Source organism: Grus americana, chromosome 19 (assembly GCF_028858705.1).
Source record: "Grus americana isolate bGruAme1 chromosome 19, bGruAme1.mat, whole genome shotgun sequence".
Taxonomy (NCBI): domain Eukaryota; kingdom Metazoa; phylum Chordata; class Aves; order Gruiformes; family Gruidae; genus Grus; species Grus americana.
This window is the reverse complement of record NC_072870.1, coordinates 9,231,519-9,251,939: the sequence shown is the minus strand read 5'-3', so window position 1 is coordinate 9,251,939 and position 20,421 is coordinate 9,231,519. Positions and strand designations below refer to the sequence as shown.

Sequence of the window (20,421 nt, the reverse complement as noted above, 5' to 3'; positions counted from 1 at the left end):
ACTCGCGCTGTGGCAGCATCTCCCTGGGAAGCGGCTTCAGCAGCTGGTGAAGGCCGGGCCTCGTCCCACACGGGCACAGCCTGCCAGTGCTCCAGCCACCGGGGAGCTCGGCTCCAAACTCCGGAAGGCTTTTCAGCCACCTGTCCCTCTGCCACCCGTCCCTCAACACGACGCCAGCCAGAAGCAATACATACTGCAGTTGCTTCGTGCATTCTTACACATGTAACCGAGTTCTTTATGGAAACTCGCAGCCTTATACTTTAATAACATTAGAGTGCTAAACTGCTTCTTTTCTTTGAGCCTGTATAATTACCATCACGATCTTTTTTGTCAAAAATATGTAAAAACAATACTGAATTTCAGCAAATGCACATAGTTACATTACAAGCAGCACCGGTGCTGGGAACACAACAGTCCCTGCTTCAGCAGCAGCCAGGTAGCAAAAGACTCAGGGAAGTTTCTTTTTTTTTTTTTTCCCCATTAAGAAAGAAGATGCAACCAGATTGAGACACATTAGGAAGACGCCGCCTTTAAAAAGCAGAAATCTGCTGAAGAGTTTTTATAATGCCCCGTTCTGGTATGCACTGGATTTACTTACAAATACATATGCCTGAGTGGGATAAAAAATGGGATTCAAGTGGCTTCCTGACCACAAATGGAAAATACGTTGTTCCGTAAACCTACTTTTGTTCATCAAAGCTGTTCGCAGCACTTAGCCGGGCTGGCGAGGGACTCTTTGGGTGCGCCATCTGTCAAAGTAAGAAAAGGGTCAGATCTTGGAAGATGAACTTAGTACTAATTATGACTGAGATAAAATACAGTGCAGTTCTTAACTGACACCATAAACGAAAACAGACACAGCAAATCCTTAAAATAAAAGACATTATTAACCCTCAGATTTTGTTCTCCTGCAAACTGGAACCATGAAGTTAGAGATCGCATTGAGGCGCTAGAACGGCCCTCAAAAAAAGCAGCTTTTCCTCTCAGCATTGTCAAATAACCTGCTGGAAGCTGGGCGATGGCGTTTCCATTCTGCAGTTCCCTTACCATTAAAAAGGGAATCAGTAAACCAAGCACCTTTATTTAGGGATACTTAGGGCTTTTGGATGAAAATTACTGTATTTGGATGGAAAGACTGTAACTCATGTAATACCTACCAATGGCACTGCACTGGAGGGGAGAAAAAAAAAAATCAGTATGAACTTCTACGGATTTTAAAGTGTGTTGTTCCAAAAAAGAAAGACGCCACGACTTGCCTGAAATTTGCGCCTTAGTGCCTGTGTCATTATCGGTGTCAGCCCAGTCCCACATTCCATGTTCTCTTTGCTATTTAGTGGAGTGCCGCCAGGGCTTCTAAAAAGATTGGAAACAAGGAGAATTATGATTAGTTCTCTATTTTTTCTAGAAAAAAACCCCACGAGAATAGAAGGGAACTTACCTTTGTATATTGACTTTCTTCAGATGTTTTCGAAGATCTAACTGATTTTTAGGAGGGGTACTAACAGAAAAAAAACAACAAATTGTTAAAATAAAATATTTTCCACTCTGTAAATAGAGTTTATCACTGTTCAGAACAGAAAAATCTAATAGCAGAGAAAGAAAGAAAACGTCTTACATTAAGGAGTTTGTAACATGAGTTGATGGCTTGGATTTAGGTCTTAGACTAATGCTCTGTAGATCTGAGACTGTAATTAATGCCCCACGCGTCTTCACTGGTGGTTCTGCCTGAAGTGAGAAAAGAAGTGTTACCACAAATAAACTTTAGAAGGCCTCATTAACCTCAACTCTATTTAATATTTGTACTATGAAAGACTTCTGTGGTTTATGGCTTTTACGCTTTTTTTTAATCAATAAGATTTTAATGTGCCTTGGACAAAAATAGATTTATTTATTAATAAAAACCCTTCTGCAAACAAGATTTCAGCTAGGCAAAAGAAAGCCTAACATCTGTTGATAACACACAGACATAAAGCTACATGAAAGCTACATATCTTTAATCTAAAATTAGGAGAACTGTCCCACATGCCAGCCAGGATTGGAGTTAGTCACGTAATTTCTTCACTTCAACTGCCCAGGTGCAGAATAAGAAGGATTACTTACAGCTGATCACTGGGGTTTTGAAAGAGAAGAAATAATTTCTTGAAAGAAAATCTATGATGGGCTAAGACAAGCATTGCAGGAAATACACCAGCTCCAGCGTGGAGTTTGCCCCCATACACCATCATCCATTTATCCACGTGTCCTCTGGTTTACCTTGTCCATTCCCAGGCTACTGTCCGTCTTCTTCAATTTTACATTCAGGAGATCTTTGAGAGTGATCTGCATCGGCGCATCTTTTTTCAGCGACGGTGCCTGAAAACAAAGGTGGTTGGAAGGGAAATTAGGATCGGCAAGCAACTGAGCGTTCACAAAGACACGCATTCCTGATGAAACCAGGTCCACAGAATGCAGCTATGAGTAAAGAAATAGAGGAACCTTCTTACTCCCTACCAGAAGTGCTTTAGAGCCATTGCCCCGTTTGAGGAGGAGAGGTGCTGGAGGCAGTTTTGGTGGGGGCAGTGGTGGTGGTGGTGGTGGAGGAGGTGGAGGGGGTGCAGATACAGGCTGCAGCTGCATTGCAGAAGGTCTGGATACTGATGACGCCGGGGCCATCTGCATTTGTACAGGAGCACCCAGGACCGGTTTATTACACCTTTGGCAAAGGGAATTTTCTGAAGACAAGGCTGCAATTCCATTCATCTGAAAACAATATAAATAAACAAGAGAACATTAAATCTACTGGCAAAAGTAGATGGAAGTTTAGAGAACAAAGGTTCTGGCTTCAGTTGATCCAGAAAAACATAAAAAGCCTCTTATGAGGCTTGCCAGCAAACCAGTTCCCTCTAGCTATGAGGTAACCGCAGTTTAGCAATGCTCAATGTGAAGAAGAGGTGAAACACTGCCCAATGAGAAGCTCCTAAGATTTCAGTTGATCTGTGCTGACTGCAGTTCGTTACATGCTTACACAAGCAAATGTTACCTTGCCCTACTGGGATGAGACTGACCTGGAGTGTTCCTTGTAGTCTGGAAAATTCAGTTTCCAACTTTTCCAGCTGCTCTTTGAACGTATTTAGCTCCCTTAAGTAGATTTGTGAGGGAAATATGGTGTCTTTCACCACCTTAAAACTCTAAACATAAAAAGAAACCAGATAAGCGTTTTCACCAAGTTATGTTTCCAGAGACAGGGCTATGATTACTATTGAAAGTTCTATCGCAAGGTCTTCTCATTGTAGTCAGTAGAAAGATACAGAATTTCACCAAATAGTTCCTTTGCAGGAACCCAAGGAGTGACTTTCTAAAAAACCCAAACTTTTAACTTAATCTAGGAACTCTAAGTATAATTCACTTTTGACCTGACAAATTCACACAATCATTTCTGCTATGAAAGAAAGACTGCACCCTCTGTCACTGCAAATCCTCCTGATATTGAATAAAAACCCTACAATTTCACATACGCATTTAATGTCCACACTGGCCTTGACACTATTTTTATATTTGTTCCATCAGCAGTAAACACAAAATATACTTGAGATGTTTCAAGAGACAGAACTAAATTTACAGCTTAGTTCTCAAATCTGACTGTGAGCGCTAAGAACAACCTCACACATTGACACAAATAGAGAAGTAGAAAACATACCTGTGCAAACGTGTTCTGGCACCAACAATACAAAAACGATGCAGTTGTCGTAAAGGGTTTTACCACATTTTTTACACTGGGCAAGGCTAATGACCAGAGGGAGGACAGATGGCTTGGGACAGATGACGTGTGTGGAGGAAAATCACCTGTTGACCTGGGACAGAACATTTTAGAATGAGGTCATAATTATATTTGTCATTTCAGCCTTTAAAAAGGTTAACTGTCACCAATCATATGGAAATTACAAGTAGTACTGTAGTAGTGCTGTAGTACAACAGTGTAAACATGAACACAGAGACCAGGAAAGACCAAGATACACTTTGATAAAGGGGGAAAATAAAAAAATCATATTTGCAATACATTTTTATCCAAATTGCTTTTCCTACACATTAAAGTTAATGATGGATAGATTACTAGAAGATATACCAGATGAAACAATTCCACAGCATCCATGCAAGGATGTAGACAGGCTCCAGACACATTTCTGTTACCTCAGTTCCACAAACCGTCGAGACCAAAGGGTGGACCCAGAAATTGAGTAAAAAGGAAAAGTCCAAACTGAACCTCTTACCGTGGAGGAGGACAACCTGAGCTGGGGGGGGCTGTAGCATCTCCTTTTTTTTTCAGTAGAAATTTTGCTCTGGCTCTCTGTTTTCGTCGGTGTTTCTTATACTTTGCCATTACTGTTAAAAAAGGCACATTTAAAATTAATATATAGAAAAATACCCCCTTTCACGTGGGGACAGAGCTATCACCAAGTAGGTATGGAAGAACATGGACTGCGTCTCAAAAATCCAGTCAGAAGTTACTCGCAGCTGTCTTGCTAGAAGCATTACACACAACTAATAAAAAAAATATATCCTTAAGTTCCTATGATCCACTGGGATGTATTTGTACACGAGAGAGAGGAGCGAGCAACGAAAAAAGTACCATTTTATATGGGCTTTTGTTGACAGTTTTTCTTTATTCTTAAGCGATATCCTGAAAATTACATCTGTGGAGAACGTAGGCAAAAGACGTGTAGATCCCCGGGAAGGGGGCCCCGGACCTCCCTGACCGCAAGCGCTTGCTCACGCGTTACCCGAACAACCACCCGTCATCCCCGCGGCGCGACCCCACCGCGCCCAGGCGGCCTCCCTGCTCCTGCGTGGGGCCAGCCCCGCTCTCTGGGGAACCCACGCCGAGGAGCGGGCAGTTCCTCACACACGACTGCCGCCCCCCCCCCCCCCCCCCGCTCCCCAGACGGGGGTGAGGGAGCGATGGGGGGGTGGGGGGTGGTGTCGCGGGTGACCGAGGACACGGGGCCGCCCCGTCCCCCTCAGCCGCCACTCACCTCCCGGCCCGGCGCCACCGATTCAAACCGCTCCCCGCGCCGCGCGCAGCCAATGGGAGCACCGCTCTCTGCCGTGTCCGCCCCCCTCCTCCCTCACGGCCTGTACTAGCCGCGCGCTGATTGGCCACTGGACTGACGCGGGACCGAGCTCGACGGGAGCGGCGCAGGGCCAGTCGCGGCACTAGCGCTGCTCCGCCCCGTCCTGGCCCGCACTGAGGAGATCCGCCCCGCCATTGGATAAAGGCTCTTCAGCCCCCGCCAATCAGCTGCGGGACCCCGCTTGGCTGGGAAAGGCCGCTCGGGTTGAAAGGCGGGGTAGCACCGGCCCGCCGGAGAGAACCAGAGGAGGTGACCAGCGCTCCTCCGTTCTACCAGAGACGGGCCGCAGCTAACCGACCGCTCCCCTTACCGCCAATTGCAGCGCTGCGCTTCCTACTCCAGCCAATCACCGCTAGATTCCACTCTAGACCAATAGCGGCTCGCGGCGCCCCCCCATCCAGCCAATCACTGACTGCAGCTTTTCTATCAACCAATGGGTTCCCCCCTACCTCGGAGAGGGTTTACATTCTTCCCGACCCAATGGAGAGCTCCCTCAGTCAGCGACCAGCCAATGGGAGGCGAGCAGCGAGTGACAGCTGTCCAATGGGAACCGCCGACTCTCCCATCCTGCGGAGCGGGGGGTGGGTATCTCCCCGCCGCCGCCTGAGGAATGTCAACTATTCAACATGGAGACGGCGGTTACCAGGCTCGAGACCATGGTGAGTCCGGGCGGTGGCCGGGCTGAGGGGAGGCCGGGCCGGGGACCGGCGAGGCGGCGGCGGTCGCGTCTCGGAGGACACAAGGTTGCAGCCTGAGGGAGGGAAAAGGGGGCGCGGGCGCGGCTGGGGGCGCGAGGGGAGAGTGGACGCTCTCCCCTCGCGCCCCCAGCCGCGCCCGCGCCCCATCCGGGCCCTAACCGGGGCCCGCGTGGCTCCCGACGGGGCGACCGCTGTTCGGGTCAGGCGAGTTCGGCCGGGCCGGTCCATTCTGTTTCTCCCCCCCACCCCCCCCGAAGGGGCGGGGCTTGATGGTGCCGCTCCATTCACCCCCTCAGCGCGGGGGCAGGGCCCGGCCATTTCCTTCTCACCTGAGGGGGGGGGGGGGCGGGTTCCGCACAATCCCGCCTTATACCGCGCTCCGTGGCGGGGGAAACGGGACCGCTGAGGGGCGTGGGGGGACCGGACCGGTCCGTTTAATTTCCCTGTCGCGGGGGGGGGGGGACGACGGACGCGGTGTAGAGCAGAGCGCTCTCGGGCTAGTCCATTTTCTCTGAGCGGGGGGTGAGGGTGGAGCTCTCACCTGGGCTGGACCATTTTCCCTGCGGGGGTGTATGAGGTGAAGAAGCCGGCTGGGCTGTTTCATTCGCGCCGGCAGCGGGGGGGGGGGGGGGGGGCGCAGCGGGGCGATGCGGCGGGATGGTTTCCCGCCGGGGGCTGCGGCGGTGCCGCGCCTCGGACTCCGCTTTTCCTCTGCCTGCGGCAGATAGAGCGGGACAGCTCCGCGGGGCTGGCAGCGGAGAGGAGCTGGGGAGCCTTCCCCCATCCCCTCGCCGCGGGTGGGCGCTGCGGGGCCGGGCCCTGAGGAGAGGGGCGTGTGGGGGCCGGGGCAACAGCGGGACCCTCGGCCGGGCCGCCCGCCGGCGCTGCAGGAGGAGCGTACCGGTCCTTTCAGTCCTTCTTTCTTCGCGGGGTCTGGGATACAGCCAGTCCTGAGGAGAGGCTGGCTTTTCCTTCAGCCATTCAAGTTCGTGTAGTTCCTCACAGCGTTTAACTTCGTTTCAGCACTCTTTGAGCCAGCCCCTAAGGCAAGACCGAGCTACCTTATGTAATAGCCGCCTTTCTGCCTGCCCCGCTCTGGGAAGGGGGGGGGAAGCAGAAAAGAAAAAAGTGCTATGCTGTGCTTTCCCATATTGAGAAGCACTGGAAAGCTGTCTCTTTAAACAGCCCAAGTTCCTTGTGGCATCCTTCAAATCTTGATCTTCATTTTTGCTTCTATAGAATGTAATGTTGCTTACACTTTTTATTTAAAATGCTTTGAGACTATTTTATGCGTCCAAATGCTTAGTAGATAATACAATTTATATTCTTAAATCCTTACATAAATTACAATGCTTGTACTGATACAGTTCTCCAAAGTATAATGCTCCTTTGGGGTTTTTTTTTGCTTGGAAACTTCCAGAAGTTTTTTGTAATTTTAATTGTGCTAGCAGCAGTGTTGGGTACCTTAATTAGTAAACTACAAGTGTCCTCATGGAGAAAAAAGTGTATTATTCAAAATGGAGAGAAATAATACAATAGATATATCTTTGGGTTTTTTTCTTCCTCTAGCAATCTTGGTTTCAAGTTATTATTAAGAAATAAGTAAGAATGAGTTTGATAGTCTCCTAGTTCTTACCTGTACACAGTAACATCACCAAAGTGGAATATTCAAGAGAAATTAAGAATAGGAGGAACGCTGGGAGAACATAGTGGGGAATATTATATATGTACATTATCCCTTAACCTAATGAGTGCTAGACTTCTGCTTTAATACACAAAATTGGTGTGCTGCATAATGCCCTGTGTTTTAAATGTGTTTGGTTTACTTTTACTTTATTGCTCCTTCAGTCACTTTTCTCCAGCAGCAGTGTAATGTGTCCCTTAAAGCTTTAGGAGCAGTGGGCAAGTAAGTGTTTGTTGTCTGAGAAGAAACTACTGGCTGAAAGTTGTCTAAATGTGAGCTGCTTGTGCTGAAGTGCCTTTGTCACCTCACTGAGTGACCTTAAGGTCATTGTAATAGTAAGACACTTCTGAGTGAATATTTTAAGCTATAATACTATTGCTGTTAAGAAATAAAAAGTAACAGTTTGAATAAATGCCAAAACACCTGCATTAGTTGAAAGATCAGGGAATTCAAACTATCCTACCTAATTCTCAGTTTTACTGCGCTTTAAAAACAAACTGCTTTGTTTTCTTTCTTTCAAGAAACCATGCTTTTGAGGAAGTGGGGTTATTTTTGCTCTCCTCTAGCTACTGAACTGCAGTCATCACACTGAATACTTAGAGTGGTAATAATACACAGTATTTTAATTCAGTGACTTACTTGATTCTTGTCAGAGCTCTGAAATTGTTCTAATTTCAAATTCAAAACTTCAGCCTTGCCCATAGTGTAAGCTTGATCTCCCCATATGTTTTGTTAGTATTACTTTTTTTTTGTCAAGCCTAGTTTAGAAATAATAATTTAGAAATCTGTTTAGAGATACCTAGGTTAGATGTTGATATTTATTTATTTAATGTTATGGCTTATTTATGTGTTTTATTGAAAGTCTTACTTTTGAACGATTCTCATTTTAGGACATGTAAATAGTCAGAGAGGTATTTTGGTCCCCTTAAAGTTAACAGAGGCTTTTATATATGGTAGTGGAAGAAGACAGTGATGGGTCGCTGTCTTAATATCTACTTTACGAGCAGGCCAAAGTGATCGTTGCACAAATAATTACAAGGTGGAGAGCTCGTTTGGGTCAATTATCTGCACAGATGGTGCATAACAATTTCCAAAGGTTTTGAGGTTATGGTTTGACCTTTTACTCCATTCTAATTACCCCAAATCATTTGGGTAATCTATTTGAAATTTGAATTTATTTTGATTTCACCCTGTTAGTCTTACATTTTTCTGTTTGATTCTTCTGTTAATTTCTTCTGTCAGAGGATGGTATGCCTGGCTGCTTCGTTCTGTTAAAACTGCTGGGCGGCACAAGGCAGTTGCATCTTCACCTATTTCTTTTTTTTTTGGGGGGGGGGTTTAAAAGAAAAGGGTGATTTCTTAAACACGCCTCGAACAATTTCACTTATTAATTTCCTATATCCAAACCTCATTTAGAAGTGCTATATTTTTCTTTGTCACTGCTTATGTTAATCAGAATAAGTACATTGGCAACTATGTCTCTCATACTGCAGTCTCTTGCTTTTCCTTCTGCTCATTGTTTCTTCTTCCTGGATTTCCTGTGAAGTCAGCTCTCTCCACAGAAGTGTGATAAAATAACACTTCTTACTTCCCCAGAGGTTTTGACATGCATTTCATGGAAAGCTTGGGTTTAGTCTCATGGAACCAGGGATAAACTAATTTGTAGGAGCTTGAGAAGAACAGTATGTATGAAAATACCAGGTAATTGATGGTCATTTGAGACTATTGCTCAAAGTACAGTAACAGGAAGACCTGAATCAACCATAACATCTACACTATAAGATGAGATTCATTATGCAAAAGACTGCAAAGCTGACTTGTTAACAACTTAAATAAGAATACTGAGTGCTGTGCTTTAGTACTTTGGCACCTGAGACTCTGCTGCACAAGCGTTCATTGAAGTCAGCTGGGACTGGAGATCTTTAACAGCTTCAAGAGACACAGAGTCAGTCCCTAATGAAAATACAGTAGGTGCAGTTGCTGGTGATAAATGTATCCTTCTGTACAACAGCTACTTCATTATCCTTTAATGCTCAGGACTCCACGTACTGAGCTAGTGCCTTCCTGTATGCACTTCAGCAGTCTGCACTGAAAGAAATTTCGTGGGCATCCATTTAGTACAATTTGATAACAAAGGGATAAAGTGTCAGATGAGTTGAGAGTGCTTCATTCAGAGCAATTTAGTTAATTTCTGTCACTGTATTTTTGGTATAGCGGACCTACTTTTTTCTTTGAGTGGTGTCTGTCCAGTGCCCTTTTTATGTTGTACTACTAGTGATCATGCACAAAAAGCAGTGCAATGTTAAAAGGGCATTGGCCAGCAATACTATCTACGATTATTATTAGTCAAAAGTCATTATTATATGTCTAAGACCAGAACGTGATTTGCAAAACAGCTGTAAAATGGGATTGCCACTGATTTATTTTTTTTTGCACTCATTGTCTTCTAGTTATTTGCCAGGGAGAAATGTTAACTGGTCTTTTAATGACAAATACCACCAACTCTACGTGCGTGTGTTTCTTTAGAAATAAGTAAGTGCCCTACAAAGAGGAAAGAACACTGTATAGCATTTTTATTTCCTACAAAGTGTTCTAGAGAAAAGTTACAGGTATGGAGTTGACTGAGGTTGTTGTTCTGTGTGCATCAGCAATCATCCATCTCCCCACTCCATTCCTCTGTTTCTTTGCATTTTGTTGTTAAGAATCTTAGTGCCTTCAAACCCTAAGAGTTCTCAAACTTTTTATATGAAGTTACTGGGTTTGTTATAAAGAAACACATTTATTGAGCTTTATGAAATACCCCCACACACTTTGATGGTGCTCTGACATCCCTATGGTAACCCCAGTGGTAATGTACATCCACAATGTTGGGAAATGAGTGTGCGTTTAAATGTATTTTAAAGTGATTCAGCACCTGCAAATGAGAATAATAAACTGTCGTCCAGAAAATATTCCTGTAATGAAGTTTAAAATATCTGTCTGATAGCAGTTTAGAATCTTTGCTTGCTATGAGGCAAATCTAAAATAAATCAATTTGGGAATATAGTTTCCAGTTAAAAGAGCACCAAATTGTTTGAATTTCTGACAGATCTGTTGAGCATTTTGTTGGGTGCTTTCCTCCATTTTGTTCTCCCTTCCTGGTCAGTGGAATGACAGGAGTTACGAATAGTAATAATGTCTTGAAATATGTGAGTTCTTGCGTGTTTGTATCAGGACTTGGTGAACGTTAACCTTACCCAGTTCTCCATGATCCACAGAAACCACTATCTGACTTGACCTATTTTTTCCAATACATATTTTGTGTATTGATTACTTGTACAGAATTCTTGCTGCTAACGAATGCTCTGACTTTATTGCACTACTGTACTTTACAGCTAGCAGTGCAATAGTATTGTCAAAGCATCTGAAAGCAGAGTGCGCAGCAATGGCTTGAGTCTTGCCTCACAGTTCCTAACACTTTCTTCTAAGCCTGTGAGTAAATTACAAAGTTCTGTTTAACAAACTGCATTTTCTGTGTGATTGTTGTACAATACTCATCATACGAATGGTCCTAACCTATAACATGAAGGTGAGATTTTTTTGTAGATGTACGTTTCCTGAAATATAGCAAAAAATAAGTATTTGTAAAATAAAGGAAAAATGGATCGTAATGGAGGAACATGTGGCAGTGCTTAGAAACATGATTTGAAATTACTGATAATAAATTTGTTTCTTTTAGTATACTTTCAGGAGAAAACAGTGATACTAAACTCTTAATGTTTTCATTAAGCACAAATCTTAAAATTATAGCCATACAATGGATAAGCATTCAGCTTCACATTCAATTTTTAGTGTCTTGAATGATAGTAGTAGCATAGTATTAGTGGCTAAAGGTGTTCTGTAAATCTCAAATTATCAGTATTGAGTATTTCAGGAACAAAGCTTCATGGATAATTTTAAAAGCCACCCATATTCATTGTCTGCTTTCCTGATAATTCATAATCAGGAGTTGGAGAAAAGCAAAAAATGATCTTTTTGGGATACCTGCCCCTAGAAGTGAAAACCTAAAAAATGTATGCTAGTGGAGGTGAACAGAAACAATTAAGCAGTTAGGAAAAATCCCTCGTGAACTCTTTAAAATACATAGTGTAATAAAAAATATTTTATTCTCGCATTTTGTCATGACTGGTTTCTGGGTTAGGTGTGGGAAGGAGTTTCGATGGTCAGATGGTAAGTTGTGGGAGTCATGGGTGAAAGCCTTCCCTTTTATTTATAGACTTTACTAGATTTATTTTCCTTTTCTTAAGCTATTATTTGAAAAAATGCTGAAGGTGTGTGTATATAGGAAAGATCATACATTTTCAATATATCAGAAAGGGGATTTTACTTGTAGAATATCTTGGATCAAATGCTATTCCTTTAGGTCATCCTGAAGTTACAGATCCTCAAAGGTCTTAATGGCAGTTCTCGAAGGTGGATCCCATGGCTGATGTTTAAAACACAAACGTTCTTTTGGTATCCAGGCCTGACCACAGGCTACATCCAAAGATGATGGAAGTTTGTCATGTTAGCTACCGTTATAGCACAGCCAGTTAGTACTTTGGGATACAGTTAACAAATACGGCCTTATTTTGGTCCTTGAAGAAGTTGTAATGGTTGCTTCAGGGTTAATCTCAATATAAATAGTGAAAACCAAGTTCAGTAAGTGACAAGCGTGCTTAACTTGCTTTCATCATTGCCTCTTCTGTGACTATAAAATCCCCAAATTATTACATTCAGAAATTCATGAGTTTTTTGGGAACTGGGAAAACTGCCTTTCTTTAAAGCAGAAGTCCTTAATAGATATTAAAATTGCAGTCTAAAATTAATTAAGTAATAATGCTATCAGCAGGCTGTTTTACAAGGCAATTAGATAATTCTCTGGTGGCTTATTTATCCCAAGGAAAGAAATGTGATGTCATCAATTTTATTATCTATTTGTCAGTCTGGTTTATTGGGGAATAACAAAATGCATTATGGGTATTATAGCCATCTGAGGGAATGCATTCCTAATATAATTAATAATAAAATCTCTGTTGATGTGCTTGGATCTCGAACACTTATTCATAATCTCTGCTGTGTAAATAACAGAGTATTGCAGTTTTGCTAACAGAACTTTTAATGTTTGAAAAGAAAAGCAACCAGCCAAGAAAAAGCTCTAAAAATTGATGGAAAATACCTTAATATCTTAGGAGAAAAAAATCAAACATTTCCTGCATCCAGTGAAGATCAGTGTAAAAAAAGATGTGTGTTCTTTTCTATTGATATAACTTACCTCTTTGGTGTACTTCAAAGCTTCCTCTTGAGAGGTTTGGCGTTGCAAGGACATATAGTATAGGAAGAGATGGAAATGTTTTAATGCATTTTGGGGAGCTGCATAAAAAACGTACTAATGGCAAGATGCAAAGAGAACAATTGGGTGATTTGGGCTAGACAAATGGAAAGAGGATAAAATTAAGAGAAGCATGGGCGCATGTACACACAGATGTAATTCTTACGTGTGAGAGGAAAATGGTTATATTAAGTCTGAAAGTTTATTGCTTTATATTTTTCAGGCTAGATGTGTGTTGGCATAATTGGCAAACACTAGCTAGTGCAATAGTTTGGAGGAATAGAAACTTACTGTTGTAGTACATGAGGTTTAAAACGGAGGCATCTGGCTTCTGCTTTGCTGAAGTACAGGAAAGGCGAATGGTTGCGTTTTGTCTGCAATTTTTGTTTTTTAATATACTGTGGCTGATCTTAAATATTTTAGTTCCAGAAGGCAGAATCTGATCTGGATTATATTCAACACAGACTGGAGTTTGAAATAAGGAAAAGTCTTCCTGATAATCCAGCAGCAGAGGTAGTATTTTCAGATTAAATTAATAGATTTTATTGCATTTGGCATGAAGTTGGTAATAAATGGGTAATTTTCTTTAATCCTAAAATACGTGTGGCTGTTCTTTTATCTAGTTGTTAGTTTTGTATTATTATTACAAAGTATTTCTTGCATCATTATCAAGATAACTGAGCTAATATGAATGCTGTGCAGAAAGCAACGAAACCTCCTTGATTTCTTGGGATAGTGAAATTCTTCCATGTTCTGCTCTGGGAAATGAGTAGTAGTATTAACACCTACATTTAAGAGACAGATTCCAATGTGAGCTAAAACGTACCCTTGCTCTGAGATCAAAGATAATCTTGCTAGTAAGCAAGGACTAAATTCAGATTTGGGGGAAAGATGAGAGGAAGAGGAAAACAATAAATAGCAGCATGTAAAGGATTTTATAGATAAGTCCTTGTCTCCACGTATATTGTGACATATAGTGGAAAAATAATCTTTTTAGTTAGAAGTCCCTAATTTATTCCAACTCAGAAAAGCCATTAAAATTCAACAACATGATAAATTCATCCTCCTGTATTTGTTGTGGAACCACAGAGTTATGCTGTTTTATTAACACTATCTATCATTTTTGCTTATGAAAAATTAAATGTATAGATCTAACAGATGCTTACAGCTAAACATTTCATTGTAAAGGGTCATTTCATGTTATATTTTAGTGGCTCTAACACCTACACTTTTAATTGGTATGTGGCAACATTAATTTTCTTTTCTTAAATAGTTTAAATGTACTTTTAATTTCTACATAGGAAAATCCAGTTGCTCTCTTAGAAGCACTCTCAATGATGAAATCTCATTATAAAATGTTATGTATGCAACTGGAAAAAGTTTCCATGGAGCAGAGAGCATCTATGAAGGGCATCCGTGCTGCTGTAGAGAACACGATGAAGATGGTTCAGGCATTACAGCAACATACTGATCTCGAGGTAGTATTTTCATTTTAATCACTTGGGTCTTAGTCCTGTAAATGAACATGGATTTTTGTAACCTTTATGTAAATGTGAGTAGTTCCATTGGAAGCTGTTATACGTGCAGACTCTTAGAAGACACTTAGAAGATAAGATGACCGTTTACCTGAAGAAACGTTTGCAAGATTGGAGCTCTTTTTGTAAATCACAAAATCAGGCTTTATAAAGCCTGATTCATCACTCAACAGTTAAGCTAGCAGTATTCTGTTTTGAAGTTGAAGTAATACCAGAACAGTGTGAATAGTGTGACGCACGTCTGAATAGTTTCATAGAAATTGATGCCTTTGTGCACAGCTGTGTCCCAGTTCTATACTGACTTGGTTAAAAGTAGCTACCTTAAAGAAATTAGAAAGTGAAACCAATTTTAAAAGGTAAAAAAGCTTTTAAATGGCAAATGTATTTTCACTGTCTAAAATGAGTAAGTTAAAACCAACGCACTGTTACATATGTGGTAGAATTGCTGTTAGTGCAAAGAAATAAGTTTTTCTCGGTATCCATCTGTCTATTTAAAAACCCCAACAATAAACAACACATTTTTGTAAGCAGTCTTCAGACACTGCTTCATTAAAATTTTGAAGAGGTTATGAAAGCATTAATTTTGTCCCTTTCCAGATAAGGCCATTTAGATCAAAAAAAGCTAATTGATAGTCTAGTGGCAAAGACAGAACTGGTGTGACTAAAACCCATTCCCAGATATGAGCTCTCACTTTAGTGTTCTAATGACAGTGCCCCGAGATTGTGTTTAATCTGTCAACAGCTCTAGACAAGTTATTTGTAAGTCTTTATAGATAAAATGTACTGTATAATGATTTAAAAGACAGTAGTGATATGTTACAGAAAGGAAAAAATATTTTCTCTCCCTGTGTTCCAAGGATATGCTGCCAAGAATAATTTCGTATTTGGATTTTGTTAAAGTGGAAGACTCTTGTGTCTTGAGTTACATTGAGACTTTTTAGATAAAGATTTTCTTTGTATATTTCCTAAACCAAAGATTGACTAAACTGTTATGGAGAAATCTAAGTCTCTAAGTGAAATACTTCTTTTTATTGAATAATTTATCTTTCTGTTGAATCATTTAGAGTATTGATGTTAAAGGAATATTATGGTTGGATTTTTAGAAATAGTCAGCTTGTATATTTGCTTTCCTTTAAGGGAAGTAGGAGTCTACTATTAGTTTCCATGAGAAAAGGGCTACACAAATGTTGAGTTCTTCTGTAAATATCATCACCCTAGGAACTGAAAGTATCAGAGTTCTCTGTGTTTGGTTTTTTCTAGTGCTCACCTCTGTCAGAAGAAGAACAGACTGCAGCACAGCAGTTAACCTACCAAACTCTTAGAGAAATGGAATTGCTAGTGGAAGAGGTAATTAGGCTACAGAGGGTTGGTATTCCAGAAACCGTTAATCCTGAGTAGCTCAACTGAAGTCAGAAGGTCTGGTTTTGTGATTTAATACCTCTCAAATGAATGGAATTTTTCAGAAATGGGACTAAAGTTTCTAACAAACCTTTTCATTTTTATTGTACGCTGATTAAGTTTATGATTTTTTCCAGTTAAATCGTCCACGAAGGAAAAATTTGCTTTGACGAAAGACTTTGATCCCAATTAAAAAATAAGGGGAAACATTTATGTTTCTTTTCAGAGATGCAGTTGGTTGCTCTTGTCGATCTTATTGTTCTGTTAACTCATTATATAAGAAGCCTTTGGGTGGAAGTGAAGAATGTAATTGATTCAAACCAATCTATATCAAAATGGGGAGAAATTTAATTTCCTGTAAAATATTAAATAAATTTTGGAATATGAGTAACAATAAGCATATTCTAACTGTAATGCGGTAGAACATAGATCTAAACTAACACTTGTTAAAAAGTCAGCTATTCTCCCGTAGCTACTCAAAGCACAAACATCTAATACAATTATCTGCAAAGATTTGGTCTGGGTCTCATATTAAGAGCAAAATATTAAAGGTTAATAGAGTGTAATTATCTTATTGACCTTCTGTTTTTCTATGTGTCTTCTCATTGCCCACTACTGTTCTGTCAAAGGATGCCTCGCTTTCTGTCCCTTTATTGCCATGGTTGGTTTGCATGAAAGCCATCCAATATTTTGCAGCCTCGTTCACTCTTCATTTGCAAATATCTTCTCCTACCTTGATGAATGCTCTCAATTTCTGTCTTTCCATTATTTACTTCTAAAGCACTTAAACCAGGCCCGATGCAAAATGTAGCTATATCCTTCAGCCACTACGGCCAGTTTAATTGGTATCAGTCCCTATGTTGTTGCTGTGTTTTGAAGATATTGTCTGAAAGGCAGAAAGAATGGAAAGTTGTCACAAAGGCCCTGGGATTTTTTCGTCGGTGCTATATTTCTGGCTGAGGAGAGTTAGATATAGGTACCTTCAGCTTGTCAGAACTGTCAGCCTCTGAAGGTTGCTTGAGAATAGCAAAGCCATCTCCTTCCTTTGCTGCATGTGCAGTGCTTTCAGCTAGATCCATACCAGAATGCAAAGGAGAAAGCTATAGAGGCTCATCGGACTTGTGTATGAACCTTTCTGTATCCGTTTTAAACTTATTTTTATTTGAAACAAGGGTTTGTTTAAAGCCTAAGATTTTGACTTCAGTGGCTGCAAGATCCTTGGTTATCCAATGGCAGAATGTAATTACTCATGCAGAAATGAAATTGTAAGAAATAATTTCTAAACAAAATTCCAACAAATCCTGATGTTATCTCTTGTTTATTTTTAGCCATTTTGTTCAGAATCTACAGTCCTGGCTCAACTGAAGGTAAGTGCTGAAAGAATATCTTCCCACTGTTTTCTTTCTGTTTTCCCCCCTTGATTGATCTCCCCAGCCTCAGTAAGTAAGCTTTGTGAATAGTATTGGTCTCTCAAGACTTCCATCTCTAATACTGAACTCTAATACTTCTGTACTACTTAAACATCTCAAGTTACCATATAGAATTTGGGGAGTAATGAATTAAACTGTTTTATTTTCTGAAAAAGGCAGATGTTGTAAGTAACTCCAGCTGGCAAATTAGGGCTGGTTTACCACTAGTACAATAGGGGCAAATCTCACAGTAAGTAGGAGTAGGCCGAGACCTAGGTATGGTTTCTGAGCTCTGTTATTTAAAAAACATAGAGCCTGTGATGTGCAGTAAATTCACTGTTTTCACCCTCAAACACTAGTACCTACTCCTTTTATGTGACGAATTTAGACTTTAATACAAGAAACTAACCCCTTGGTTACATTCCACATATAGTTCCTGTGTCTCTGGGAGTTTTTCTTGCTTTTGATGGTATTGAAGTGGATACTGTTGTGTTTATGGTCTGGAAGAAATGATGTACTAATCTTACCATAGAAATTGCTCTTGTTTAATCTGTTTATCCCTACTTATAGAAAGGAATTTTCCTAGTTCTTTCTTTTTAAAAAGAGGGGAAAAAAATTAAAAACCCTACTCACTGACAGACCCAATTTATTAATCCACATCAGATCTCAAATTAAATGATTTTTCACTGGGTCTGCACATACAACGATAGTTTGGAGGGAGTATCTTCTCTCCTTCCTCCTTAGACCCGTTTAGGGGGTTTCTTAAAAAGTAATGAAAGTACTTTCTATCTTTGGCCTAGTTTCTGAAGAAACAAATATCTTCTATTTCTGATTTTTTAGAATTATAATTCAAACCATTGACTGAGGAAATACTTATGTCTGTACCAAGGAGTATCAGAAGTACTGTTAAACTAGCAGACTTGAATAATGTGTACAGGAGTTATTTAACCACTTCATTGTAAATAAGAACAGGTAATACTTAAAGCCATTCATTAGTAAAAATTTTACAAGCTGTAAAGAAAATCAGCCTTTTCAAGTTAAACAAAACCAGCCAGTTAACCATTCACTGCTATATTATAACTTGATAATTTGATTTTACTCCTGTTTTCTCTTTTTTGTTAGGTACATAGCCTAAAGTGTCAGGTCATCATACCAACCCCCCCATTAATTTGCATAAAAATGGCTTGTATGACTTGATAACTTTCAAAACTGAATGTCAGGTTCTTCAGAAACAGATTTTGTCACTTTTGTTTCACTGTACAGATGTACAAAACTGGGTCTGTTCAGGGAAGTTTGCTGACACAGTCATACCACCAAAGCCTTTTAGCTCTCAGAATCTGCAGCCAGAAAAGCAAAGCCCTAATGCTAAACCCTGAGCCCCGACCCCTGTCTGAGATGTGTGCTGCTGATGTTAAAAATAAGGAAGTTTTTAGCTTGGGAATTCTGTCTCCTTATCCTTAAGGCTGGAGTAGCAAATGACTGTTCTCAGGTTGAAGTAGCACAGAAAAGTTGATGACAGTCTGAATAAGCATGAGAATTACAGAGCAGTCGCAAAAATCATTCATTTAACAGTATGCACTTTTTAGCCTTTTTCTGTCAGGCCTGGTGTTTTGCTAAATAGTTTGCTTTTCTGTTACAGAGCAGCACTGAGTGTTTCACAGATGAACAAGATGAACATGAAACCCACTGACCCAAGAATACAAATCTTGAAAGAACTTGCCATCATGGAACTTGACAAACAAGGAAATGTTAAATTGGTTGTATAAATGTGAGCTCAGTCCAGTCTCATTTGACACACAAGCATCTTGGTCAGAGCTCCTGGATTATTAACAAGCATTTCTCTAGGGATTATAAATCGACTGTTGGAAAGCTGTTAAGGTTTCTGTATACAAATTCTATTTATAGTACTTAAAATTGGAGAGTTAAAAGATATTGAGGTTGGTATTTTATCTTGGATATTTATGAGAGTATAGCCGATGCATTTTTTTGAAGAGTATTGTTAGCCGTGTGACACTTCCATATTCTTGCTTACATTCCTCGGTGGGGTTTTTAAGACACAGAACCCAAGCCACTTAATTGTACTTACATTCCTGAATAAATGATGAAAGCTAAGGAGATCTTTATCCAAGGATAAAGATTTTACAACTTCTCTGGGCAACCTGTTGTAGTGTCTGACCATCGTCATAGTAAAAAAAGGGATACTTTTTCCCTTATGTTTAATGTTTTTATGTTTATTTCAGTCTAATTTGAGTAAGATATCTGAAGTTTATTAAGTTCCTACAGTTTTTGTGGAAAAAATGATGGGTGTCAAAGGAGAGAAATTTAAATTGGTGCCCTTAGGATGGGAAAGGCTGATTTCTGACCTGAATCAATGAGCTGGTTGGTCTATTTAGAGTTTGTTGGGAAGAGGAACAGGTTGTGTATTGACTAAAAGGGGAGCAAAGGACACTGTTCACAAGGGCATGTAGCAATAGGACAAGTGTAATGGGTTTAAACTGAAAGAAGGTAGATTACATGAGGTATGAGGAAGAAATTCTTCCCTGTGAGGGTGCTGAGGCCCTGGCACAGGTTGCCCAGAGAAGCTGTGGCTGCCCCTGGCTCCCTGGCAGTGTTCAAGGCCAGGTTGGATGGGGCTTTGGGCAACCTGGGCTAGTGGAGGGTGTCCCTGCCCGTGGCAGGGGTGGCACTGGATGGGCTGTGGGGTCCTTTCCCACCCAAACCAGTCTGATTCTATGACACATACCTACAAGGTTGCTATCACTTCACAAACTGATTTAATGTTTGACCACTTAATCAAATTCATCACTTTCAATACAAGACTTGATCCTTACTCTGACTACCTTCAACGGTGTTAAAAGATTTATTAGTTAAAACAAATAAAGATACCCATTAGTGGGAAAACTGCATGTAAGATTATGCCGAGTGTAATTTAGCTGCAGCCTCGAGGACGGTTACATCGTGTTTCAAAAGCCACGAGGTGTGGAAATCCACCGCTGCAGCTGCTGTGGAAATCCATCCCCGCTGCCTTGCTTGCCCTCGCTCCGTGCTGACAGATTTCAGGAGTAACTGAGCCCTAAGCTTTTTGTCTTGAAACCCAACAGCTGCAAATTCCTCTGAGAACGTAACCGCGTCTCTCACGTTAATCCCTGTTCAGCGGTGCGATGCTGATGCTGCTGCACCGGCGGCGGAGAGCTGCGCTTCGGCTGCGGCAGAAGCCGGCGGGGACCGCACCTTCCTGC

At 41.0% G+C, this 20,421-nt stretch overlaps 2 protein-coding genes across 5 annotated transcripts; one reads left to right on the top strand and one right to left on the bottom strand.

The window, feature by feature from the left end:
• Positions 1-181: 181 nt before the first annotated feature.
• PRR11 (proline rich 11) lies at positions 182-5,674 on the bottom strand. Of its 4 annotated transcripts, XM_054847805.1 has the most exons (11): positions 5,558-5,674; positions 4,607-4,670; positions 4,248-4,359; positions 3,677-3,830; positions 3,045-3,167; positions 2,491-2,739; positions 2,254-2,352; positions 1,616-1,725; positions 1,439-1,498; positions 1,257-1,353; positions 182-749 (listed from the first exon to the last, which is right to left on the bottom strand). In XM_054847805.1, exons 3-11 carry the CDS (start codon positions 4,355-4,357, stop codon positions 681-683), a joined length of 1,071 nt encoding a protein of 356 aa, XP_054703780.1. In that variant the 5' UTR covers positions 4,358-4,359; positions 4,607-4,670; positions 5,558-5,674; the 3' UTR covers positions 182-680. The 4 variants fall into 4 exon arrangements, with proteins under 4 accessions (XP_054703780.1, XP_054703782.1, XP_054703781.1 ...); XM_054847807.1 differs by lacking the exon at positions 4,607-4,670 and having other exon boundaries at positions 5,558-5,667; XM_054847806.1 differs by lacking the exons at positions 4,607-4,670; positions 5,558-5,674 and adding an exon at positions 5,010-5,517.
• On the top strand, positions 5,666-20,088 carry SKA2 (spindle and kinetochore associated complex subunit 2). The gene is made up of 6 exons (XM_054847808.1): positions 5,666-5,767; positions 13,264-13,353; positions 14,142-14,318; positions 15,636-15,722; positions 17,102-17,140; positions 18,822-20,088. The coding sequence occupies exons 1-6, from the start codon at positions 5,735-5,737 to the stop codon at positions 18,870-18,872; spliced, it is 477 nt and encodes a 158-aa protein (XP_054703783.1). The 5' UTR covers positions 5,666-5,734; the 3' UTR covers positions 18,873-20,088.
• Positions 20,089-20,421: the final 333 nt, after the last annotated feature.

Bases quoted from the DNA above. Each gene is read 5' to 3' on its own strand.
- PRR11 (XM_054847805.1), bottom strand. From the start codon at position 4,357: ATGGCAAAGTATAAGAAACACCGACGAAAACAGAGAGCCAGAGCAAAA. The intron at 1,726-2,253 runs GTAAACCAGAGG...TTCTCACTTCAG, and splicing joins GTAGCCTGGGAATGGACAAG to GCAGAACCACCAGTGAAGAC. The intron at 750-1,256 runs GCAAGTCGTGGC...TTACTTTGACAG, and splicing joins CACTAAGGCGCAAATTTCAG to ATGGCGCACCCAAAGAGTCC.
- SKA2 (XM_054847808.1), top strand. From the start codon at position 5,735: ATGGAGACGGCGGTTACCAGGCTCGAGACCATG. The intron at 13,354-14,141 runs GTAGTATTTTCA...ATTTCTACATAG, and splicing joins CTGATAATCCAGCAGCAGAG to GAAAATCCAGTTGCTCTCTT. The intron at 14,319-15,635 runs GTAGTATTTTCA...GGTTTTTTCTAG, and splicing joins AGCAACATACTGATCTCGAG to TGCTCACCTCTGTCAGAAGA.